We start from the raw sequence: 27,914 nt of genomic DNA, 5'->3' as shown, positions 1-27,914 counted from the left end.
CTACCAGAGGGGCATCAGTACTATTCGTACACTTCGTATTAAGTTTTTTTTTGTATTTACCAAAATAATAAAAGTTAAATACAAAAAATCCGAATAAGTCCGAGCAGTCAGCCAATCCGAAGCGCTCCCTAAGCGGTTTTAGTAACAACCATGCCGTTTACTTATTTAGGCTGACTACAAATTATGAATACCTACATATTCCAGCTCTGCGTCGTGTTATAATAGAACGAAATGAAGTAGCTGTAAATAAATAAACGAAATCAGTTCTGTCGGTTTTTGACTGATTTGTTTGTTCGTTTGTATAAATATGTAATTCAATTTACAGTTAATAAGATAAATTTAATCCGGATAATAAGTTAATTTCTACTTGACTAGAATGAGACTCTTCTATTTTAGTGTTTACACTTGTACCGGTAAAACTGTTTTAATATTTTTGATCACTTTTAAAGCAGTTTACTGAATCACTAACTGACACATAATTATTTATTACAGCACGCTACATTTATACTGTTTCATTAGTATTGAATTCTAACAATATTTTGGTGGTAACTACTGGGAAAAAAAAATCCTACCTTTTACCGGTGGTAACTACTGGGAATAAAAATTCCCAGTAGTTACCACCAAGCTGAGTTGGTGGTAACTAGTGGGATTTTTTTTCCCAGTAGTTACCAGTGGTAAAAGGTGGGAAAAAAATTCCCAGTAGTTACCACTGGTAAGAACTTGGTGGTAACTAGTGGGAATAACCCAATTTTCTCTGTTTGAGTCCACATTCAGTCAAAAATCCATTAATGCCGGTTTCCGTAAGTGTACCCTTTGTTGTAAGTGACCTATATTTGGCAACAAGCAACAACTGATAATAAGCTTCCGTTTATTAATCCCGCTTGATGTTTATGTTGTTGAGTTCTGATTTTATAAAATAAATTGTACTTACTATATTTTTTTTGTCAAACTTACACTTATTTTGGGTTATTTCTACGCAAATCGCTAGATTAAGAAAAAAATAAAAGTGCAAATATTTCTTGTCCTTTTTGTGACGCATTTTTACGTAAATACATTTTAAATCAGCCGTCAGAACTGATTCATAAAAGTTATTGTCCCCCAGCTTGTTATTTTTTTACAAACTTTTATTGAACTAGCGAAGAATGGTTGTATATTCGGGTCAAATGCAAGTTGAAGGGACAATGCAATATTATGGTGCCACCGAGCTCATATGAATATGGACACAGGAGATGACCATAGGAACTCTGTGATAAACAACGCAACCTAAGTGTGTTTGGGTTTGTTACAATTGTCTCGGTTGCCCGTTAAAAGAAAAGTACAGTCAGCGATAAAAGCTTGTATCATAAACTACATTTATGACAAAAAAAGTCAATAATACTCGAAGATCTGAGAAGAAATAACTCAAAATTTGTTAATTTTTTTGAAAAAAAAAAATGGTAAACATTTTTCTGAATCCCCCAAATATCTCGTGTCATGCAAGTTCTGCGATTTAAATTTGTATCTTGAACCGTTCCCCGTCGGAGCAGTTCATGAGTGATTGCTATTGTATGAGCGGGGAGCTCTGGCTGTCGCTGAAGTCGAGCGTGTAGTACATGTCGGTGGTGTCGAGCGCGGGCGGCGCGGGCTGCGCGTGCGCGGGCGCGCGCTTGTCGTGCAGCCAGTGCGGCGCCGGCGCCGGCGCGCGCGCCAGCCGCGACAGCAGCCGCGAGTACGTCTTGTTCACGCGGCAGTGGCATGCCGTCACCTGCAATGTTCATATTTTTGTTAAGGTCATGGTTGTGTAAGAAGAAAATAACTAGTTTTATTTTGCTTGGGGCGAGAGGAAAAGTACGAGAATTCCCTACAAATGTTTCTCCTACCCTATCTAAGGGTATTATTGAAGTTATTGTTTTTTTTCGATTTAGCCATTTAAAGTACCTAAGTAGGTTTCGCATATGAAACAATGGTCGGTATTTTCTCTTGGACTTTAAATCTCTTACGAATAATTACGAACTCTTGGATTTATCCGCAAATCATTAAGATAAGGTTTGCTACGTCGTAGCATTGTCTTTCGTAGACACGTAATATTTTGGTCATGCGCACCAAAAGATAAGAATCTCGTGTGTACTGACCACGACGCCCACAATGGCGATGGCGGCGCCGAGCGTGCCGGCGGCGATGTACACGTTGTGCAGGCGGTCGTGGTACAGGCCGAGCGGCATGCGCACCTCGCGCACCGCGCCGCCGCCGCCGCCGTCGCCGCGGGACTCCGAGCTGATCACCTCGCCGCGGACCACTGATTCCAGGATGAAGTCCTCTAAAAGTTATGTCATTATCAAATAAGCCGGAATATATCCAACGTACAGTCTCTTGCTACCATCATTCCGACGGTTCCCTGTGATCTTTTACCAAATCGTTAATCCTTTAAGGGACCTTCCATGCAACGTTTGACAAAATCTGAGTAATATGAGGAAATTTTATGTTTCATTTATGCCTTTTGACATTCTAAAAATTATATTTAATTCTAACGTTCATAATCAGTTTTGGCTGAAGAAATTTCGTTACTGTCTATTTCCAGGACTAATTTGGTTAAATAAACATAATTAAATGAATACTTAAGAGTATTTTTATACAACACAAATCTGCCGTACCGCTGAGTAACAATTTCAATGACGGTTTTAAAACGTTGTTGTTACTTATATTTAAATGTTTCAGTAGTTACAAAGATAACTTCCTCGTCTCAGGAATAAACTTTTGTGATCATCAAATAAACAATTGTTCTTACCAGGATTTGAACCCAAAGGCAAGGTCACTACTACTCACTACTATACTTAGGTTAACCAGGTGAATGTGCGCAGCGCATATGGAGACTGGAGACGTACCTACTTGATAGGTTTTAGAAAAATTATATGCCCGATGGTTGAGGCATATAATAATCGAATTAATTAATACAAGAATATTCGATAGTTATACCTTCGCATAGTTTGCCGGTGTATCCCGGTCGGCAGGAGCAGTAGAAGGAGTCGATGCCGCTCCAGCAGGTGCCGCCGTGTGCGCACGGATTATTGTCGCACGCCTGTAACACCAACATAATTATTTGTAACCTATAAACATGTGCATTTCTTAGAGCCATCCCACACTAGCGTCTTTTGAGCGTCGGCGCCTAGTCAGCACTATGGAAAATGCTGTTGCTGCGCAGTTGCGTCAACGTTGGGTCGAGCAGCAGCCATAGAGTTGACTAGATGCCGACGCTCGAGAGAAGCTAGTGTGGGGTGGCCCTCAAGCCATAATAGTAGGTAGTGACTCGATCCCCGTACCTATGGAATAGAGTGGAAAATTCTACTAGGCGCAGCCAAGCAGCAGTTTTGGCAGCCAGGTGGCACTCATCACTGACGTATATGGGGGCCTGGCCAAGATGCCAATCGTTTGCGAAGCAGCGAACGAAACGCTATTGTCTCTGTGTTACAATTATATGGAAGAGTCACACAGTAGCGCTGCTCTGAGCAAGGTTTTAGCTAGCACAGATATATCTGCACGGATAGTTACCGATTTGACAGGCAGGTGGCACTCGTCACCGACGTAGCCGTGGGGGCATTCGCAGGTATAGCTGTTGCCGCGGTCCACACAATAGCGCTGCGCAGAGCACGGGTTTGGTGAGCACAAATCAACCTGAAATGGGAAATAAGGTACCAAAATTGGAATTATTTATTCCAGTTCAAATATAAAATGGAAAAGTGCACTCGCCATAAGGTTATTAACGTCATCTGTGTCATTCTTAAAATATCAAATAGGTAGGTCCTTAGTTGATAATTTAGCTTAGGTGAGTGCCACACCGAAGTTAGTGCCACCCGACGCGGGCAGTACGGGTGCCGCTGTACGGGCACGGATACTCGCACTCATACATCAGCACCCGTGTACCCAGTACAGTACCTTGAGCTGACACGTGTTGCCGGTGAAGCCGCGGCCGCAGGCACATGCGAAGCCGCCGACGCGGTCAGTGCAGGTGCCGCCGTTCGCGCACGGCGACGACTCGCACTCGTTGTATTCCATCTCACAGTGCTCACCCGTGTACCCTATTTAAAACAAAGCAAAAACTACAATATAAATAATAAAAGAGCCTGTATGTATTTGATCTCTGTATAAAAAATATTGTTGCGTTATTTCGGAAACTCAGATGAGTCAAAACCGTTAAAGTATGAATAGGCTGCCTGTACTCAAAGGTTAAAGGTTTTCTGAAAGGTTAGCTGGAAGAGATCCCTTTTAGGGATAAGTTCGCCTTTGTACATAACATTTTTATTTTGTCCGTTTTATTTAAACCTGTTTATGTTCAATAAAGTGACATACATACATTCATACATACATACATATACTAATAATTATGTTATTATGAAAGATGCAATAGGGGTAGGTTTGACTTTTCACTAAATAAGTTCTAAGTAAGTATCTAAATTTAATCGAAGTTTACATTTTAATGGAAACCGAGATCAGGTTACCGAAAACCTTCAAATGAACTCGCCCGATAATGTTCTTTATGGACCTAAATTAGCAATAGCAAAGTAAAATATGTTAATCTAATACGAAGGCGACATAAAATGCAAAACAAGAGGAATTTCTCATTCTGGCAAACAAGCCACAAAGGGCCTTAACACGCCTATGTAAATAAAAATTACGCAACGACATTTGACGCGGGGCTGCGCCAACCATCTCACTCGTAAGTCGTTTTTCAAGGCTCGGTTTTGCATGAAACTCTCATATAATAAATACATAAAATAAATTGAGTAGAAGAATATCATCGCGAATTCAGATTAAGAATAATGTCGTATTAGGGTAAGTGCTACTTGGATGTTTAATATAGTTATCTACATAATTTCATCTTGAGCGTGAGAATAAAGTCAGAACTTAAGTACCTACCTACAGCTTATTAGCTGAAGACAGTGAAGATGATTAGATGATAAATCGATGGATGTAAGTTGGGCCCTAAGGCGTACAACTTTTAAACCGAAGGTCGTGGCATGGCACTGATATGTATAACTTCCGAAATAACATTTGATATTTAACAATCGCTTTTCGGTGAAGGAAAACATCGTGCGAAAACCGGGTTAGATCTAGTTTCCCCGCTGGGTTGGAAGGTAAGATGGAAGTCGCTTTCGTAAAAACTAGCGCCTGTGTCAATTTTAGGAATTAGATACTGAGCTGACCCCAGGTTCCCCAAGTGAGCCACGATAGACTCCGAATTATGCAGCATTTGCAAAGACTTGCGGTTGCCAGCGCCACAAGTACGAGTAAGTGCATGAAAAAACTAAGCCATAACTTACTGCACTGTTACCTTTTAACGCTATAACAACCCATTATCACCTCTAGAACTGAATATCTGTTAACATCTCTATCGTTTACATGAGTACAGATCATATACGTTGTCGTAACGATAAGCAGACTCGAGGTCACCACACAATTCGCCTTATTAATATACCTACCTAGTTTATTCGTATGTCGTTGCCACACAATAGCGCTCGCTTAGTAATTTTACATGAACTAGTATGTAAAATTACTAAGGGAGCGCTATTGTGTGGCAACCTCGAGTCTGCTTATTATGGTTTCATACGTTTCGGCTGATCAGGAGGCCGATTCTGATATAACAATTTGTTTTGATATTGATGTGATACGACTTTGACGATCGCTCACGCTGATTGGTGCGCGCGAAATGCACCGAATATGAAGGGTCGAGTCATTAGGCGTCACGCTCGCATTTATTTTCGCGCGAAAGATTCACTGCTAATCGTGTCAGGGTCGTAACTTTAACTAGGTAATCGAAACTTTAACAAATCGTCAAGCCAGTATCAGCCTCTATATGTCGATTGTGTTTAAAGCTTAAAAAGATTTATTTACTTAAAAAAAAAAATGAAACCTGAAACCAAGCTAGTTTCAATGCGAACTTTAGTGAGAACTATATATAAGCAGATATAAGTGTAAATAACATTATTTGCGGTATTTGACACATTATGACTGACGTATATAGAGATGTAACTAACGCAAATCGATTGTCACAGCAAGCGATTACAATTGGATGGCACGTAGACTGAGGTATCGAATTGTGACGTATAATGAATTTTTATTTGAGATTTAAATAAAGCTAGAATTATATGGTTTTCCCGCAAGCTACCGGTCGGTCGGTGTATTTAATACACCGACCGAGTAGGTCGCACCCATTGTCAAAATTGAAACTAACTGGGGATCTATTTTAAAGTTTATTTATGTTATTTCTGTGTCAAATTTGTTGTCTGTTAAGTGACGATAAATATATCCATATTTACAGTTAATTATCCACCTTTTCCTTATTTTTATTAAAAGAAAAATGAAAAATTCATATCGATTTACTTAGACGACTACCGATTCATAACGGTGGTGTCCGGCCAACCCTAAAATTAAAAAAAAAAGACGTAGAACGTAAACGTTCGCAACTTCGCAGTGCAGTTGTTTTCCTTTGTGATTTCGATGTGCAAAACATTTTACGTAGTATTGCTGTTGTGAGTGACAGACGTCAAATACCGCAAATAATGTTATTTACACTATAATAATGTGTAATATGTAGACTATTACTAATCAACTGTTATGATTTATTTATCAACAAGCAACGAATCAATATATAAATAGTTATTTGTTTTACAAGGGGGCAAAGTTGTTGTTTAACCGCTCGTGCTAAAATTCTTCTTGAATCTTGAGCGTTGCGAGGTTTTCAAAACACGAGGGTTAAACAAAATTTGCCCCCGAGTGAAACACAAAATTTTTCACCACATCAACCCGAATCAAATATTAAATGTAAAATATCACACAAAATCAAACCAAATCAAATTCAAATGAATGTTATTCAATATTTATCATCCAAAATCATCATTTAAAAGTCAATTCTACCAGCAAACATAAGAAAACAACTCAAAATTTGCATTTGATTACATTGCCTCACATGTGAATTACTGATAGCAAAGTGCAACTTTGCTATCCGTTTTTGAAGTGCAAAGTAAGCCTTTCCGAGCTGGTGTGGTGAAAATTACTTTATAACTAGTAGTTCGCCCCGAACTGAGAACTCGCGGTTTGCCAAAAATTATATAGAGCGACTGACTTTGTTGCACCTACTTACTCGTATAGTTACACATAAAATAGTAGAAAATAATTTTCAAGAAAAAAATACTGTTATGTCAACAGTCAAATTACGAATAAGTAGGTTACGAATAAAGAGAATAGATAGTATAGAGGGGTCCTGTCATAGTAAATTATGTAGTCACAGTAAATTTACTGCCATCTATCGACACACGACTACAACTCAAAATGAAAACGTATAAAACTATCGAAAACATTTGTATATATGGATTATTATTATGGATTTGTATTATTATTTTTATATCATTTTGACCCATGTTCATTCACTGATACCTATGTGTTAAAATTGTTAAATATGAAACGGTGTCGTCAACGCCATCTAGCCGACCATAGGCCAAAGGTGTGTGCGCCATCTATCCGAGAATGACTTTTTCTTGATTTCCGAGGCACGTTTTTTTCTTAGACTTTATTCATCTTATACGGGGTTACATATATGTCTTTGGTACCTTGTGGCGCAGGGCAGCTTGTGGCGAGCTGTTGGGGAGTAACGACCCCACGGACCCGAGTGCTCCCGAGAGTCGGTCAGGGTCTCCGTCTCCGGCGTGTCTTCGTCGGTCGGAGTGGAACCCCAAGGGGACCCGCAGGACTCTCAGCTCTGGCTTGCCTTCATTGGCCGCCCAGAGAGGAGTCGCTAGAGCTATATGCTCCAGGGGTGGAAGTGAAACATGCATAAGACGCGAGTTGGCACAGTGGCTGGTAACAGCCACTGGGTAGAAAGCGGCGCACACCTCTCGACACCCCTGAGCCGCTCACACCGATGTTGCTCCTGGTCGTCTTTACGACGGCAGTTTCAGGGGCCCATCTAGTCAGCGGCGAGTCACCGCCTGCCTCGATGACGGTGTTAACATTGTTATGGCAGGTGTCCGGACCTCTTTACAATAGCCCACTTTCATTGTCCACCCAAACATCAATCCATAGACCGGTATACTGTTCACTTTTTCTACAATAGTCCCAATGCCTGCTGCGACCGGTTCATGGGTGTCTATTGTTGCGCCTGTGAACGGGTTCCAGCAGGCGTTCTACATGACATTAAAGCTCTCCAAAGGGCCTCTACGTGTTGGATCTGTATCCCCACGCAAGCCTATCAAAAGACCGGGATTTAAAGGCCCGTGAAATCCAGAACGGAGAAACAATAACTGACTAATAATGCCTAGGTAAATATAGCCTCCTAGTGGGTGACCCAATCGTGCACAAAGCAATAATAAATTGCTGACCTGTCTGATTTTGGTAATAGTATCTTTTTTAATTAGGATAGCGTCTAAAACTTCAGCATTAGATACAAGTTAAGTCCATGAGATACGACAGAGATTTCCGTTCCACTTTACGATAGCGTAATTAAAAGCAACTTAAGCGGAAGGCGGGAGGGTTTTACCAAAGTGATAAACATAAATCTCTTCACTTTAATGAACGTTTGGTTACATTTTTAATCTATTCGGATGATATTGAATCAACAGAAGAATGGGTATGAATAATGAAATATTGCCTCGTAATTAATCAATTTCAATAACAACACTTCCGTGAGACTCCTATATTAAATACCTATATGAATACTTCACTCACTAACGTATTTTAGGTCGAAAATTGCTCAACATGTCTCCGTCGGTCCGCCAACGCGTGCTACCGATAATGCTACTCAGTACGAAGCGAAACATAGTACAACGTGAGGACCCGTTTTAATATATTTAATATTGAAATATCGGTTGTTCTTTATTATTTGTTACTAGTACCTACCTAAAATATGCATATGTGTAGCTATGTTAAACGTAGGTACAAGTACGATCTCAATGAAAGAAGTTTCGGTCGCTTTCTTCTGAAAGACAATATTGCCCTGGGGATTGTTTGTTTGCCCCGGCACTATGTATATTCCCTCTCCCAGTCGGGAAAACAAGTCCCTTGATTAATTCACCCCGATTTATTTCAAGCATGGGATATAAAACATTCGGTTACTTAAGACCCTTAATTAAATTAGGTACTTACGTAAACGAATATTGATGTGATAAAAAGTGAAAAATATTGGCCGTTTTCGAAGGAATTTATTTTGTTCTCCTGATTACGGCTCGACGTAGCGTTTCGTGAAAAATGATAGATGAAAGGAAACAAATTTTCATCAAACTTGATTTGATTGATTAATTCAATTCTCGATCCATTAGTGTGACGTTTTTAGGGTTCCGTACCTCAACAGGAAAGAACCCTTGTAGGATCACTTTGTTGTCCGTCCGTCCGTCTGTCTGTCAAGGCCGTCTTTAACTCGGGAACACGTGGAGATATCGAGTTGAAATTAAAACCATATACTCAGGTCACTCAGGTCTATGCTCCTTTGAAGCTCTCAAAAAATCAAACTTCTAAGTTAACGTAAATAAAAGCTAAGGCCGTTTAAGCCGCTTAAAACGTATATTGTGTGTCGAACACTCTCAAGGGAATCAAAATTTATAGGGTACTTCCCGGTTACCTACAACTATGAAATTTGGCAAGTAATATCCCCATACAAGTACAGAAAAAAAAATCAAAACTAAAAATTTGTATACAGGGTGTCCCATAAGTGACACGTCACAGTGACACTGGAGGTAGACCAGGCCAAGAGGACCCAAACCAACTTAACATGACCCCAGTAAAAGTGGCACGGTTTTCGAGTTATTGCCAAATTAAGGTTTTTCATTAATTTTGACCGTTTTTAACATTGTTAGTGCCAGTGTGCACTCGGAAAGGTCTCGAAGTTAGTTTTTTTTTATGTGTACGGCATCATGAATAGTTAATTAAGATAACAGAATAGGTATTTTATCGATAAACAATGTAAAATACAAAAAAAAATACTGGTTTAATCTTGAATTAAATTCACAGCGAAACATCAATTTCGACTTTGACCACCTGTCGTGAAAAAAAATTACTAGAAGAGTAATGAGCAAATAACTTCAAAAAATTGAGCATGTTATGCAGATTCTAAAATGGTATAACACATGTACCTTTCTACAGGAAATTAACTTGAAGTTCTACAAGACGGTGCCAAGCGTGCATACGAGCCGGGGAAAAACAATTCGAGCACCTATTCTAAAATAAAATTACTTTAAAAAATTGATTAAACTTCAACCTGCAGTATTTTATTTTCTTTGAACCTTTATCAACTCAATGATATCCTTAAAAAGGGACATAACCATTTTCCATCTCATTCTTTTAAGCATTCGGTAAATACTGAATAGGCGTTTTTTTATTTCTGAATCCAGAATTAGATATCTCAACATAAATCGTTATTTTTACTAAAAGTAGCAACGGATTGCAGATTTCCTAGTTTTCACTTATTTTTTATGAGGCTTTCGAAAGATGATAATAATTCCTATTTTATTGCAGGAAGGTACATGTGTTATACCATTTTGAATCTGCATAAGATGCTCAATTTTTTGACTTTATTTGCTCATTACTTTTGTAGTAATTTTTTTTCACGACAGGTGGTCAAAGTCGAAACTGATGTTTCGCTGTGAATTTAATTCAAGATTAAACCAGTATTTTTTTTGTATTTTACATTGTTTATGGATAAAATACATATTTTGTTATCTTAATTAACTATTCATGATGCCGTACACATAAAAAAAACTAACTTCGACACCTTTCCGAGTGCACACTGGCACTAACAACGTTAAAAACGGTCAAAATTCATGAAAAACCTTAATTTGGCAATAACTCGAAAACCGTGCCACTTTTACTGGGGTCATGTTAAGTTGGTTTGGGTCCTCTTGGCCTGGTCTACCTCCAGTGTCACTGTGACGTGTCACTTATGGGACACCCTGTATAAAGTTAAATTTGTACGGAACCCTCGGTGGGCGAGTCCGACACTTGTCCGGTTTTTTTTTTAAGTAAACGTTGTCTCAAAACTTTTAGTCAAAAGATATAAGTCTACCTATCCCACAAAACATTCTTAAAAGTATTTCGAAAAATGTAAGAGTTACGTAATCGCAGTTCAAGTGCTGCTAATATTAAAGCACTATAAATATATAAATATTAAGTGCGTCGCGCTCGCACGCATGTCAACGCGCTATCTTTATTTAATGGGAAGGCGAACGCATCCATTCGTTTGTCATGTCATCTTTAGGGTTCCGTACCCAAAAGGTAAAACGGGACCCTATTACTAAGACTCCGCTGTCCGTCCGTCCGTCTGTCACCAGGCTGTATCTCGTGATCTGTGATAGACAGCTGAAATTTTCACAGATGATGTATTTCTGTTGCCGCTATAACAACAAATACTAAAAACAGAATAAAATAAAGATTTAAGTGGGGCTCCCATACAACAAACGTGATTTTTGACCGAAGTTAAGCAACGTCGGGCAGGGTCAGTACTTGGATGGGTGACCGTTTTTATAGATAATGGTACGGAACCCTTCGTGTGTGTACGAGTCCGACTCGCACTTGGCCGGTTTTTTTTAACAGTAACATTTAACTTTCACGCTTTGAACACATATCACTAGTTTAACACGACCTGTGTCGAAACGTCGGTAAATAAAGGTAACAAAATAGATTCGCGATAGACCCGGTTATAAATATTTTTAACTACAAATCATTTTAAGTAAGTACTAACGTAAGTTCAAAATTCTATACGTAGATCAATGTTTCTGATTCGCTAAACTTTCCGTAGATACACATATTTATAGTACCTACCTACCTATATTCGTCTTAATATAAATTAGTGTTTCCCTCGTATGAGTCGTATGTGCTGAGAGTGCTTTATTGTACGCCAAAGAAATAATTGGACGAAGTATATGTATCTGAGCGGTGGTGGCCGAGTGGATATGACGTCCGACTTTCAATCCGTAGGTCGCGGGTTCAAATCCTGGCTCGTACCAATGAGTTATTCGGAACTTATGTACGAAATACCATTTGATATTTATTTGGCTTTTCGGTGAAGGAAAACATCGTGAGGAAACCTGCATACATCTGCGAAGGAATTCAAAGGTGTTTGTGAAGTCCCCAATCCGCATTGGGCTAGCGTGGGGACTATAGTCCAAGCCCTCTCGCGCATGAGAGGAGGCCTGTGCCCAGCAGTGAGACGTATATAGGCTGAAATGATGATATGTATCTGATCTATTTAATAATTGTTATTGTATTATGCTATAAAAATAATGCATTTTTAAATAGAAGCGAATGGAACTTATGACCAAGGTTAAATATAAGATCTACTTATGGTATATGTGATAGAAAAGGTCTTTGGACAATAAAGTTTAAATAAACAAATAAGTAGATGAGGTCGTGCCCCAGCAAGCGTGCAAGGCGGTTAGGCATCACATCAAGTGACGAGCGAGACCGCACGGGAGCGGGCAACCTTCCAACTGATCTTCAAATAAATCACTCCCACAATTTCGCTCGCCCGACGATCGCAAACACGACTAACTATTATTAAATCGACTAACTTCAAAACGATTTATTACATTAACGACCCCTAAAACACAAACACAAGCGCGTGATAGAGATAAGGTCGTTAGATCAATAGAGATTAGATGTATTCGTATTGTGTGAGAATTGTATGATCGGGTAGCGATAATTAATTTGCATGTAAATTCTCAGACGGGGTAAAATGACATACTTATAAGGTGTGGCACTATTACGCATTAGAGGGTGCTCTAGGTTTTTTAAATTTACCTAACCATAGGTAAAATGTAATTCTTTAAATACTTATAATATACCTCAGAAGATTGATGAATTCTTATATAAATCCTCATTTATAATTTAAAAGCTTATAAGGTGTATTCGGGTATTACCGAATGTCGGATAATTCCGAAATTCAGATGAAAATCACCCTTAATTCCGACAGTTTTCGACGTTCGGAATTACCCGAGTAAACCTTACTTTTTACAAAAAATTAAATATGATATACCTAATTTAATGTTTCGAAAATTGTACAGAATTGTATAGAAGACGGGCTTTAGGTACTTACCACAAGTAGTGCCTAGTAGCTGTAAAACTTAGTCATTTGTTTACAGTTAGATCAACGTCTGAGTACCTACTTAATTCATTTGATCACGTTTTCCCGCCATGTCATCAATTTCCGTTTCCGTTAGAGTTATGATCAAAGGCTCTCCTAATACCTTGTATAAATAAAAGCATAAAAGCATTATGGTACAGAGGAGAAATGCGACAACGACAGGTGCATTTGAATGCTGACTGTGACTGATTATTCTAGACTTTAATTTTTTTTGTCTAAGTGTACAGTCACCTGCAATAATATGTTACTCTTCGAAGGCCTACAACAAATAAAACCGTATCAGATATTTTTGCGGCCATCGTTGTGTACATATTATTGCAGGTGACTATACCTTTACGAAGCAACTAGAAAAGCGCTATAAAAAAGAGGAAAAAGTCTCTACGAAATGAAAAGTCTCTGGTAAAGAATTATAAAGCGACTAACTCGTGCGTCTTGGTGTGGATGTGTGTACCTCCGTCTGCTCTATGCTAATGCCGCTGACGCTGTTTGCTGCGCAAGCGAAAAAACTAAAAAACAAAAGTCACTGTTAAATAATTACCTGGCAAGCAGAAACATCGGTACTCGTGGCCCTCAGCGTCAATGTCTGTCTGCTCTATGCAGATGCCATTGACGCAGGGCTTGTCAGCGCAGGCGCCGCCCACCGTGGGCAGCTCGCAGTGCGCGCCCGTCCAGCCGTCCGCGCATGCGCAGTGGAACGTCGTCGACCCGTTCATCGCCAGGCTCATGCACGACCCTCCGTTCAGACAAGGCTCCGAGTAGCACGGATCCTTTTCGCACTTTCTACCTGTAAAACCTATGTAAAAAGGAAACATTTACAGTTAATACATAAAACATTTCCCACGCTAAAGGCTTCAATGTTTGCGAATGCTTTCCTTAATTTACTTTCCCTTCACCTTTGAGATCACACACTGAAGCTTTATTTCTTTAGGTGAAATTATATGAGTACCTATATTTAAAGGCAGAAAAAAACGGTAGTCGCAGACATTTTGGCCGTTATTTATTTGGTAATAAAATAAATCATAAGCGATATATCTAGGTATGTTTTTATGAATACAGACTAGCGCTATAAATTGTAGCGATAATACTGGAATGTCGATATCTTTTAGGATTAATGGTTTAGCAAGCATTGGAAGTCAGTCCAGCGTGACACAGTTGTGTGTAATGGCGCGCTAAATCGACATCAAACCTCGACATCAATCGTAGGTACCTAGTTCCGTTAAGAACCAATAGGTAGTAGTCGAACTAGTTAAAATTTAAATTAGTTAATATCATTAAAATGTGTATGTAGGCATCAAACTAAAGCTGGGAACATAACAGAACATTAATATGCATCGATAAAATTAGTATTCCAAGCTAATTGATGCAAATTTAAACTACTTATACCTACCTAAACCGTTAATGGATTAACACTCATATTTAGGTAAGTACCTATCTCTGTTTATTTTCTGTTTCAGGTACATAAAAAAAAACTAACTTATAATGCTAATGCTGCCAGCGTCCTCGGCACCATGCCAAAGGGGCCCAATTTCTTAGATATAGTTTAATTTTATTTAGAATTTATTTTATTTTATAGATAGCTAAGTTAGTTTCTTTATTTTATCACTGCAATATAAATATTGTTAGCCCAAACCCGCTATACAACTCTAAATAAATCTTCCTTCAAGCTGCCCAGTTGAGTAAAAGCGTCGTGTAAACAAGATATATGTGGGGCATGGTACGGAAAATGTGTATTAAGAGCGCACCACCGTACTAACAAAGCTAAAAGCTTAAGCTCCTGACAAACTTTACTCATCCATCCCAGCTACGAAAATAAATATAGGCGAAGCACATATCAGGTTCAGCAATATTCAGCTAGCCAATATGAATATTTGATCCAAATAACGTATTCAATCCAATTGGCTGAATGATTACGTAATAACACGCTCCGTATTCAGGGCAGCAGATTGCGTCACAACGATGCTTAATTGACTGAGTTACAAAAATATTCCTCTGTCGAATTTAATAGGTACAATGAATAAAATTTCGCCATCGCACCACTGAATATGAAAGGAATAAATTATTTCAATAGGGATTATTTATCCTGAGCTTAAACATGAAACATAAACTGTTACCTCCGACATAAATTAGAATGAAGTTGTCCGAAAAATAAATGGCTCGAGGAAAATGGTAAAATCCAGGCAATAATTCATGAAGGAAACACGGCCTCGGTATGTTAGATATTTTCAGTTTCACGCTATGACGTCATGGGTTCACGCAACATCTGTATATCATTACAAAGGCGTGTAAATCCGTTCATAACGAGTTTTTTTTATGACGAGGACCTGCAGCTATGTAAAGGTCACAGAATGTTTTTAATACAGGGTGAATAGGGTGATTTCTGGGTCGTGATCCAGAACCACTTTTTCTGACTCTGTAAATGATCCACATTATCATCATTATTGGTGATAAACAATAATTAACAACATCATTAGGCTCTTCATCATCTTTGAATTATGCTTAAGGAACTTTATTTTTCTCAAAAGAAATTGCATATTTCACTTCATGAGAATACTAAAATAAAAGTATGGTATCTTGTTCTCTTGCTTCACGACCCCAAAATCACCCTGTATAATTTGATGTACCTATTCAACTGTAAAGCCAATGAATTTATTATAACAAATGCCTGCGTACCTTCGACGAGACAAAATATTAGGTTACCATCAAGGATTCAACAACTAGTAATTAGTAGGTATTAAGTTACACCTCACGCGCTAATGAGAAAGGTATCATCACAATTTGCATAATATTCCTCATATTCCTTACCGTAGGGACAAAGGCAGTGGTAGTTCGCCCCGTTGAGAGGCTGCGTGAGGTCGACACATATGCCATTATTCAGGCAGGGTGATGGATTGCAGACGTCGCGCTCCTCGCAGTGCGGGCCCAGCTGGCCGGCGCAGCACTGGCACTCGTAGCCTTCCTACAAGCACATCAATAACGCTGTCGGCTTCTATTACCACTAACGACGCGTCACACGCCGGTTGAGGTCAAACGCTTGAAAGCCTTTTTCGACCAACTGCACAATACTATACATATCGTACCATTTTATGGGAGCTACCTAGCATTTAACTTGGTTTTTATTTACAAAGCGTTCACTAAGATATTAAGAATAAGAATAGAATAAGAAATAAATATTATAAATAAAAGTAATAAAACACATAACAGAATATGTCAGGGGCACTAGGCTACGGCTGTATGGCGGGGAACTAGTTACCTACAGTTAAAATTATTAAAATAGTTACACGTAACAGACGTAATACATATACAGTTTTTACGAAAATAGCGCTTATCAGCACGACACATTTTCGTAGGTAACGCCTCTTGAAGGGTCCCAATTCCATACAGTAACTAAGTACCTAAAGTTTTAACTGCCATGTAGGTAAGTACCAATAAAAGTTACGATCCGTTCACTAATGGCGATGACCAAAAAATCCATAAGTCTTATAAGGACATTAAGTTCTAGGTTAAGGTGACCTTACCCTGATGAATTAATATGTAATGATTGGTCACGAGGAAATCCAGCATGAAATAAAACAATAAGTTAAAAGTGTTTTTGATCAAATCGAGATACTCCAAATTTAATGCATCAGTTACTTTAACGAATCTTTATATATTTTTCATAAAAACATATGACTGGCCTATTCCCGATTCCCTAGGCCATTCCCGAGGGAAACATAGGTATGCAATTAGGTATCTACCTACATCATTGCTGGCACATAAAATAAATATGTGTTCGCGCACAAAAGCTAGCAAACACGTAAAACCCATACGTTTTCGTTATTATTTTGATACGCCAAATGCACATCGCATAATAGGCCCTTTCTTATTCAAATTCCAAGGGAAAACCGTTACAAACCGCGCATAAAGCTCTACGATTTAGGGCCCTCTTTGGCCAGCGTATGTCTCGAGAAAACTTTTATCTGAGGCATATCGCATTAAGGAAGTACGAGTAGGTACAGTGAGCAGCAGAAGTTGCTAAGCGGGCCAGGTGTTCAAAATGATCTTGACGCGACTTTATTCTTAAAAGAATAAGAGTGTGTCAAGGTAATTTTGAACACCTCGCCCGCCCAGAAATTCTGCAAGACAGTAATACGGTTTGAAAGCGCTGTTTTTTTGTAAGTTCTTCCAAGTCTGAATTGCCACGTATTACGTGTGTCTGATGAAAATGATCATATGGTATGAACATTCCTATTCTGCTTACTAAAGCATTAGCGCATTAATAACGCTTCGGACTTCTATTACCCCTAACGACGAGTCACAGATGCCAGGGGTCGAACGCGTAGTTAGCATTAGTTCAGACATTTCCGACTTTCAGCGGTCACGGACTTACTCGTACGAACGTCGCGGTCGGAACTTCTATCTACAAGTATCTACACTTACGGCCGAATACAGCTGGTTATTATAAAACTGTACCGTTGAGATATTAAATTGTTAAGTTTAATACGTTGCGAATACTTAGGTACCTAATTGACTGTTCAAAATTAATTATATGACAAAATATTTAGGGTAAACTGAAATAAATACCTACTGTAATATTTTCTGAAAATAATTTACTTTGTTCTAATACTTCTAATAGTAAAATATTTAGGGGTTCGACGAAATGGCATTTAGTAATATGATTAAGATATTTAGATTTGAAAAGAATAGTTAGGGCACTAATTTGTCTAAAGGTTGATTCTGTATGTTTTGTTACAAAATCTAATATTAATATATTATAATCCATGACTTTAATTTTCTTTTAACAACAGGAAGTACCTATATGGGCCATGTTATTTAAAGTAGGATACTACGTTTTTTTTTTCGAATTTAGGAATTTTTATGTTGTTTCTACTAAAAATTGTGAGCTCTTTCAATCCTAATAATAGGAGTATAAAAAGTGTATCCACCATTCCGTAACGGTCTATGAAAAATGGAATCGAAATAAAAATGTTGGTACATTTTTTTCTCCTACTAATTAGGATCGAAAGAGTTCGCAATTCTGAGTAATAACATAAAAATGTTCAAATTATAAATATAAGTGTACCTAGGGTAGGTCATTACCCAACTAGCAAAAAAGTCTCAGATTGCGCACTTTATAAGAGTAGTGAGCTTATAGCGCTCTTATTTTTGTTTTGAACTTATCATCGCTCTTATATTAGTCTTAGACAAGCTAATACGCACTTTAGTAAGTTTAGTCTTATTACCTAGTCTTATATATGTATATAAGAGCATTTTATAATACCATTATAAGCCTCTCGCTCTTACAATAACATTTACTAAGTCTCATTGAACTTGAGAGTACCTGGTCTTATATCCACATTCTCTAAGTTCATTTGATCTTATAATAGACTTTCTAAATGCTATTATAAGAATGTAAGACTAATATCAACATGGCATAATACTATTATGAGCCTCTCGCTCTTACAATAACATTTACTAAGTCTCATTGAACTTGAGAGTACTTGGTCTTATATCCACATTCTCTAAGTTCATTTGATCTTATATTAGACTTTCTAAATGCTATTATAAGAATGTAAGGCTAATATCAACATAGCATAATACTATTCTAAGCCTCTTGCTCTTACAACAACATTTACGAAGTCTCATTGAACTTGAGAGTACGTGGTCTTATATCCACATTCTCTAAGTTCATTTGATCTTATATGAGACTTTATAAATGCTATTATAAGAATGTAAGACTAATATCAACATAGCATAATACTATTATAAGCCTCTTGCTCTTACAACAACATTTACGAAGTCTCATTGAACTTGAGAGTACCTGGTCTTATATCCACATTCTCTTAGTTCATTTGATCTTATATTAGACTTTCTAAATGCTATTATAAGAATGTAAGACTAATATCAACATAGCATAATACTATTATAAGCCTCTTGCTCTTACAACAACATTTACGAAGTCTCATTGAACTTGAGAGTACCTGGTCTTATATCCTCATTCTCTTAGTTCATTTGATTTTATATTAGATTTCTAAATGCTATTGTAAGAATGTAAGACTAATATCAACATAGCATAAGAACACTGTAAGTACGTACTTTTCTGATCTTACTAAAGCTATAATAAGATCAACAGCAGCACTTTAGTAAAATATTAGAGTGATATAAGATCAAGACACTTATATCACAAAAGAGAAGATCAATATAAGATGGTTTGATCTTAAATCGTTTTTGGGAACACTATTGTTAGTATAAGTAAAGCAAGGAACCGTTATTTATTCAACATGGCCACATCATTTGTATTCAGAATGCTTAAAATACTCTAATAGTGCGTTTGAAAAATACACCTACATCAATGGCTGACTATCAATACAAAATAAAGAAATAAAATAATTATAAAAATATTCAAACACCATATTTGAGTAGGCGCATGAAGTTTGAAGTGTAAAACAGGGTCTACTTTACAATAAATAATATTTTCCCATGTGAATACTTACCCTGAAACATAAACAGACGATGATAAACAGCACGTTATTATATTTAAACATAATTCATAAAAAGTTTGATAAACACTTACACTAATATGTTTTTGTCACGTTGCAGTTAATTTCACCCGTATATTTATACTTCACAAATAGAATGTTTCAAACCAAAATAAGCTTATTTAGGCTTACAAGATTCTAACGTTCGACCAATATAAGCCTATGTAGGCTTACAAGATACTTACGTTCGACCAATATAAGCCTATGTAGGCTTACAAGATACTTACGTTCGACCAATATAAGCCTATGTAGGCTTAGAAGATACTTACGTAAAAGCGATATTAGCCTAAAGCAGCTTAATATAGTTTTGAAAAAGATTACTGTAAATGCAAACAACATTCAATTAGACTGATATTAGAACGATATTAAAATAAATACGCTTATGCTTTGTGCCCAAACCCGGGCTTATACGATGATATAAAATCAATATAAGAGCGACAAAATTGTAGTCTAGAGACTGTTGTTAGCGTGATTTTGCTAGTTGGGTATGGATATTAGTAGGGGTATTATGGGGTAAGTGTAGCTGCCATTATTATCTCGAAAAGTAATAGTGTTTTGACTAATGTTATAAAGAAACATTTTATATTACATTGCATTCCACCCTGAATGCATAGGTAATATCGTTCGTGCGCCGACTCAAAATGCACGGATGTTTATTCTAAATTCGAAATTGCGCCATAAACTTGTACAGTACTTCTAAAATACGGGTGATTGGGAATCGTGTCTTATCTATCAAGAAGCTGCAATAGGCCTGATGACAAATTTTGAAATCCCTTTTATTATTGTCGGTACACTTGTATTGGTTTCGAAAAACACAATATTTCAGCTATACTCATAAGATTTAACATAAATAAATGCATTTTATTATAGCTAGTTTAAACTTCGCGCGAAAACGCCTCGCATGCCATTTGTGACGTCATCATTTAGTTGGTGGTAGGGTGGTAAACATTGTTTACATACTTAAAGTTACAAATTTCCCTTGAATCCGAATGATATTGTTAATTCAGCACCATATATTACGATTAGGGATGATAAATACATTACAAAAATTTATCACAATAACTCATTTTACACAAAAACTCTCACACGGTTGCAGTTTAAGATGAATTATTTAGATACATGTAAATTTTGTGTGAAAATCACCGAACGCCGGTTTTACTTTTTAATTTTTCATTTTTTCTAGTTACGACAGCCGACATGGCAATGATAGTTCCATTCAGCCAAATAATTAAAAAAGTTTGTTGTTGAAATATCGTATTATTTAGCATTTTATTTAAATAATAACAAATAGATATCTACTTTATATCGTGTAATAATATTTTTTGGACGTAATAAATGTTTAGTGGCGAAATAATATATTTTTTGCACCTTTCGAACTCTTTGGTGAGGACGTATGAATTTCGGTCAATGAGGTTGTCTATGTTGCTCTAAGAAATATGTTATGGATTAATGACGTCACTGTTTAGAACGCTTCTGATTGGCGTTTCAGTAATAATGGCCGATTGGAGAATTTTGCACTTTTATTTTATCGAATATCTTAATAATCCTTCAGTTTATACTGAGACTGGGCCATTTTTTAGAATCATATTAACATATATGTTTCTTTGAAACCATTATTTCCATGATTCTTTGTTACTTGCAACAGGCCTATTGTACCTGTTACCATAGAGAGATATGTATAAGTAAACGTAGACTGCTCCATACATGAGTTTTCTTACTTAATAAGTGATATGGGAAATATAATAAAACGTATTTTTAATAAGTTTAAAACTCGCCTAAAAATATTTAAAATAGTTTTGATATGCTATTATCAAAACTATTTTAAATATGTATAAAACTAAAAATCTCGTTTTGTGGTAGGTAGCAATTAAGATGTTGTAATAGATTGAGGTTACATAATATTGGCTTCCTTAACGAAACTAAATTCCCAAGCACTATGCTCCGTGGCACGATGCAGCGAACTAGAATACAGTTTAATTAACTTACCATAGATACGTTGGTGTAGCACACGCCCTTCCCGGAGCAGTCTTGAGACTCTCCACAGTTATCCGACTTGACAGTAACTTTGAGGCGGACGCACTGTGACCCCCAGTTCTCGGAAACAACTGTAAGCATAAATGTTTATTGCAGCCACACGGCGCCTCCTTAAAGTAACTTATATCGCTGGAGGACCGACGGCTCGAGAGCGCGGCTTTGCGGCTCTTCAGTCTAGTGGAGCATTCTTTATTTCGTAGTGAGCGCTCGCGGAATGTGAAAAACAACTTCACTATTTTTATTTAAAATTCGATTCAAGTTTTTGGCACATGGGTTGTAATAATTTAACAACTTAAAAGTTATATAGGTTGTAAAAATATATGTCTGAGGAAATAATTAGTGTACCTATGTTGCATTTAGCGTAAAACTTCGTAAAATTTACACGGGCGCTAAATACGAGACAAGACGGCAGAGGTACAAGTGGGTCCCAGGCGGCAACATTAACTGTGTCAGCAATGCACGGCGCGTCGCATGCATGCGGCGGGATTCCTCGCATACCTATTGTTCCCGAGGCATAAAAGCGTCATCGTTTTCCCCTTGGTGCCTCGTTTCCGCCCGCCATACACGTATTTACTCCCTCTGTTGTGAAAAGCGAGCATTTTCATGGTATATTACCTACGCGACTAAGCAGGTTATAGAATAGAACGACTACGTATTTACGTAATAATAGTTGATTGTGTAAGAGTTGGTAGTTATTAAACCTCAAAAAGAATTTACTCAGCGAAAATGCAGCCCTCACTGAACTTGCGTTATACCGTAGCGATAACAATTTGCTACGGCACAAAACGGCTAGCGCTGCGCTACTAACTTTCCGCAAGCTTCAAGTTACGTCATAGTTAAAGTGCCTTATTCGAAAACAGGAGCTGCGCTTTTACAAAGGATAAAGTTTAGACAACAAAGAAATTTTAAAAGTGATACAACAAACAAAAGACTTAAGCTCTTCAATTCTGTAATCTTGTCAGGTGTGGTGCCAGTAACAAAGAGTCTACCTGCTTACTTTGTCATGCCACGTATCCGGCGGTATCACTTCAGGCAGAAATAAACCGAAATAGCCGATTTGACTTGGCTAAGCGCCTTAACTAATGACGTCCATGTATACGTGCCCGGACTCGCAAGGGTTGAAACTCCCAACCACTCACAAGCCTTCAGTTTTCACTATTCGGCTCGTTGTTTATAGTTAGCTGTTGATGTAGACAGTTGGCGGGATGAAGGTATGTTATTACTTCACGCTCACGGCAGCCTATGCGTTCCCGGAATTCGTTTTTTATTTAGATAGACCCAACTTTTGTTACAAAATCGTGTTATCATTTGCTTAACGGGGAAAACTTCCTTTGCCCTGGGAACTTTATTGTTTTATATAAACTTTTTTGGTTCTTTATGGGTTGTTGTTGGTTTAAATCTTCGAGCAACACGGAAGGGAGGCGGCATTCGCACTATTTCCCCTCTGCCGAGGTACAAGATTAGCGCGTCAATCTAATCTAGCGCGGGTAATAAAACTAGTTGCACTTGGATTTTTCACTAGACCGAGTCCAGACGCGCGCGTGAACACTGCTGCACAAAAATGCCTGTTTGCTCGGTTTTTTGTTATAAAAAGAGGTCGGGGACATCAAATTTACAAAAAGAAAGTGTTACATTTCACATGTAATATTTTTTTTTACATATCATACGTTTAATTACATTGAAACACAATTATTATATTTTAGTCTCATGTAATTGTTGGATTTATCGATTTTGCTCGCTCAGTACAAATGCGGATCGGTCGAGCGACAAATCCGACTTCTCATCTCTCAGAATACAATAACATACTTCAACGAAAATGTGTTAGTGTGCGTGTTGTGACACTTGTCACTCGTCCGTACACAAAAAGAGATCGAGGTTTGCAAGATTTGTCTTTGACGTGTGTCATTTTCTATGTATTTGTGTCGTCATTACAGATTGGATTTTGTATGTAAGTGTGTGAGAAGTGCGACTGTGTGCACCTTTCCCCCCGCGAAAAATGGCAGAAAGATTTATAGGGTGAGATATCGCTTGGGCCCCTCCTTTCCGATGTGTCGGAAGCCGGTGTTGCTCGAAGGTTTAAATGCTATAAATAAAGTATGTTTCGTGTTCGTTGCTTCATTCGACTTTAAGCTAAAAATGACATGCACATAAATCTCGAAACTCGACGTTTAACACACTGAAGTAACTGCCACTGCCATGTTTATAAGTTATACAAAAGTAATAAAACTTGAAGGAAGCAAGCAATATAGCACGAAACCGTTAACGTAACTTACGTACGTACTTATTATAAACGAATTATACTGGCTCATTACATGAACAAATATTAATGTATAGACGAACAAATACTAAGTAGTATGAACAATATTAAATTAATACAAACAGTGCTATGTCCGTACCTATCAGCAAGTTGACGCCCTCGGTGAGATCCTTGTCGTAGAGCGTGATAAGTTTGGCGCCGTTCTCGTCCAGCGGGGTGATGTCGAGCAGCATGCCTTCAGACACGTCGCAGTGCACGTGCCCCTGCCGCGTCACCTGGTACACGGCCGGCGATGGCAGCGTGCGGTGTACCCTGCACAGTACAACACATTAGATATTAATTCGATTGTTTCCCACTTTTTCAGAAACAAACAACTTCAAAGAAGCGGAAAAGATCGAATAAAAATAGCGCATCTGTCGACTAAATACGAAAATTCATCAGAATTCGGATCTACGAGTATTTACACCCAAGAATCGTAAAACACAGGGATTTTTTATTTGCATAGACACGCGGTTATATAAGTAGAACAAATCCATCTCGCTACTCGTTGTGTTTGAAGTGGTTTTGAAGCCCTGGGTGTGGGAGCGTAGCCAACGTGTAATCGTGACCGCTCCGTAGCGAACTAAACGCAACTGTCGCCGTCGCACTAGTGAGGAAGAGTGATAGAGAGAGATGACTACGATACGCAACGGAGCGTTAACGATTGGCACGTTGGCTACGCGCCCTGATGCTTTTACGGTCGCTCGGAGCCCACCCTCATGTCATGCGGTCTAAACGGAGTTCAAACAGAACTAAGGTAGCTCGCTTTCAATTATACTATAACGTCGATATACATAAATAACGGGCTCGTTATGCTAACCACTCTGTCTAAAGGGGTAGTTATAAATTTACATAGTTTCAACATACCTACACGTATATGGACTAGGTACTCGTACACACCTTACTTATATGACAGTCAATACCAGCAAAATTCAGCAAATATGCGTCCAACTCTAGCACAGGCCACCGTTATGGGCTATCGTTAGCCGCCCAGAAGCTTTCTATTCCATTGTAATTTTAATATTTATTTTGAGTATTTTGACAAAACAAAATTTGGCATTGGTCTTGTCAAGTTTCATTTGTGGGCGGTTAAAAGCTACAGTCCCCGCTACGCTAGCCAAAAGCGGATATAGGACTTCACATGCACTTTTAAATAAAAAAAATTCGGAGATGCGTTTAGGTTTCCTCTCGATATTTTTCTTCACCGAAAATCAACTGATACTTCGTTATCGACTGATATTATACCTATACATAAAGTACCATTGCACATGTTATGGTTAATACGCGAGAATGAGTATGCAATGCAAAGTTTTTCAAATATTTGGCATTTACTTTAAGTAAGTTATATTTTTTCGAATTTCTGATACAAGTAGCTTTGATCAAAAAAATTGATTCTAATTGGTTTCTATGATAAGTATGTCACCTATTGCTAGTCGATATTCTTTTAAATTTAATCATAAAAATCGGCCTTTACAAACCTACTTAAGTAGGTAATGCTATATCTGGTCGTCCGTAGGCCCGTTTCAGACCCTTTTACGGCTTATATAAGCCATAAACTCCAAAGGAAGTTCGATTTGGCTTCGATAACGTTCACTTTGAGAAGGGAAGAAATAGTATACTATTTTTTTATTATTATTTTAGTAATAAGTCCAACACGAGCAGCGCGGAGCGTGAACGTCTTCTAATATTAAAAAAAAACCTAAACAACTGCGGCCCCATTTCCGTATTAGCACATTGATTGCTGTAGGGAGATTTTATTTCTAATTACCGCACCCATAAAATAGATCCATAGAGAAATTGAGGGAAAAAATATTGTATAAATAATTGTCCCGTTATGCCTCAATGGTTTGCCGTTGAATTACTTGTCCTTATTAGTCCACTAGTTCTCCGGATTACCCGTGGGTTCAGTAAAGCATTGAGGCATCTCGATTTTTCGGGTCACCGCCTGACCCCTTCAAGATTAATCAATCATGTAATTATGATGCGTGATGAAGTAAATTCATTCTGACCTTCTCTCGGCTCACAGTAAGTTAGTTACTTTGATGATATTTATTAAGCCTGATTAATCTAGCTAAGTATATTAGATGCCGATATAATATATCTTAGTAGGTAGGTATCATATTTATGTGATACATTCGCTTCTAGAAATTCTTGCTAACTAAATTTAACATCGGGTTTGGATCCAACCGAGGGATCAAATCCTCTTTGTTCCATGCCAATGGATATTCCACAGCGGAACAATTTTACAGCTGAATTGAATAGTTTCAAATCGGATATCCTCTAGTGTTTAAACTTAAGTTTAACACGAATATTTCGTTTAAGTTTTTATTCGAGATAAGGGTTTTACGTACAAAAGTAGCCAAGAACTGCGCAGAACTATTCGGGTTTTCAAATTGAAAACTATATGAAGTCCCGCGAATCTCATGTTAGACCGTAAATTTTTGTGAATGTAAGTAGGTATATACCTACCTACCTAACAAAAGCGGGTGTAACGCTGTGGTAGCCGAGTGGATAAGGCGTCAGAGGGGGTGGTAACGGCCAACTTGAAGCGAACGGGTAGTAGTCACCTACCTCTGTCCATCTGCTTGCGTAGCGTTCGCATCATGGCTACTGTTCTTAGCGTCAGGGTGGGCGAAAGTGTCGAGGAGCGACGAGTCGGCGATGCGCACGATGAGGATGTCTCCGCTCTGGATGTCGGCCGAGCCCTCCCAAGACACGACGACCGGAGGGCACTCCTCTCCGCCTGCGCAATCCTCTGCCACCTATGCAACAAATAAGATTCAATAATAATTATTACGCTTTTTTATTGTGGTCTTCACCCATCATGGGACAATGGCGCGTACATAATTTGTTGGAATGTATGAGGTAGGTACATCGAGCGGATGCTGCCCTTGCCCGTGTCATGAGACGCCCGCAGAGGCAGCACCCGCCAGGGTATAAGGACTAGGCTATTGGGTGAAAGCGATGGACTAAATACTTGGCTATGGGATATATGTAAAATTATCGTGGTCTTATTATGTTCTTCAGTAGGAACACGAAGGAGAATTTTTACTCATACAAACTATTTTTAAAAATTTTAAACTATTATTTTAGTAGTCGTCAAAAATACGATTAATTCGGGTTAGACACAACCTGAAATTAACTAACCAGTATTTTAGAAAACATTAAGACTGTCATAGTATATATGGCGTAAAACAATGCACTAAAGTTAAACGACAGAGCGATAAGAGTTTGGCCTCCAGTATTTTCCTACTATAGGCATATTTATAATAATAAAATGTAACGTGTTTAATGCTTTAGACTCTGAATACAGCTAATATCAAGCGGGAAAGAAATTATAGTATACAACATGTTCAATTGTTCATGTAATATGATGCCACTCTTAAACAACGCTTATAAAAATTAACTTATTAGGGTTCCGTACCCAAAGGGTAAAACGGGACCCTATTACTAAGACTTCGCTGTCCGTCCGTCCGTCCGTCCGTCCGTCCGTCCGTCCGTCCGTCTGTCACCAGGCTGTATCTCACGAACCGTGATAGCTAGACAGTTGAAATTTTCACAGATGATGTATTTCTGTTGCCGCTATAACAACAAATACTAAAAACAGAATAAAATAAAGATTTAAATGGGGCTCCCATACAACAAACGTGATTTTTGACCAAAGTTAAGCAACGTCGGGAGTGGTCAGTATTTGGATGGGTGACCGTTTTTTTTTTTGCTTTTTTTTTGTTTTTTTTTTGCATTATGGTACGGAACCCTTCGTGCGCGAGTCCGACTCGCACTTGCCCGGTTTTTTAAAAACAACAACGGGTTGCATTCCGGGAGTGCCGACAGTAGTGAAAACTCAATGACTAGTCCAAAATGTCTGCAGCACTATGTATAATTGACCCATCCTCCTTTCTATTGAAAAACTTTAGTTCCGAAATTGCTGGCCAGTGAGCTTAAATTTGTAGCGATAATTGTTTAAAAT

General features: G+C 38.1%; 1 protein-coding gene across 2 annotated transcripts in view; it reads right to left on the bottom strand.

Moving 5' to 3' along the window:
- Positions 1-1,457: 1,457 nt before the first annotated feature.
- LOC134789926 (neurogenic locus notch homolog protein 2-like) overlaps positions 1,458-27,914 on the bottom strand; it is an 82,905-nt gene continuing 56,448 nt past the window's right edge. For both annotated transcript variants that reach the window (XM_063760635.1, XM_063760634.1), the window contains 10 exons: positions 26,516-26,706; positions 24,045-24,217; positions 21,601-21,719; positions 15,902-16,055; positions 13,638-13,892; positions 3,910-4,052; positions 3,526-3,648; positions 2,953-3,055; positions 2,112-2,296; positions 1,458-1,744 (listed from right to left, as the gene is read on the bottom strand). In XM_063760635.1, the coding sequence (XP_063616705.1) occupies positions 1,541-1,744; positions 2,112-2,296; positions 2,953-3,055; positions 3,526-3,648; positions 3,910-4,052; positions 13,638-13,892; positions 15,902-16,055; positions 21,601-21,719; positions 24,045-24,217; positions 26,516-26,706 (1,650 nt within the window). In that variant the 3' untranslated portion in view covers positions 1,458-1,540. The remainder of the gene's footprint in view (positions 1,745-2,111; positions 2,297-2,952; positions 3,056-3,525; positions 3,649-3,909; positions 4,053-13,637; positions 13,893-15,901; positions 16,056-21,600; positions 21,720-24,044; positions 24,218-26,515; positions 26,707-27,914) is intronic.

The sequence above is a fragment of the Cydia splendana genome, chromosome 4 (genome assembly GCF_910591565.1).
Source record: "Cydia splendana chromosome 4, ilCydSple1.2, whole genome shotgun sequence".
Classification (NCBI taxonomy): domain Eukaryota; kingdom Metazoa; phylum Arthropoda; class Insecta; order Lepidoptera; family Tortricidae; genus Cydia; species Cydia splendana.
The sequence above is the reverse complement of the archived record's forward strand: the minus strand, read 5'-3'. Positions and strand labels throughout refer to the sequence as shown.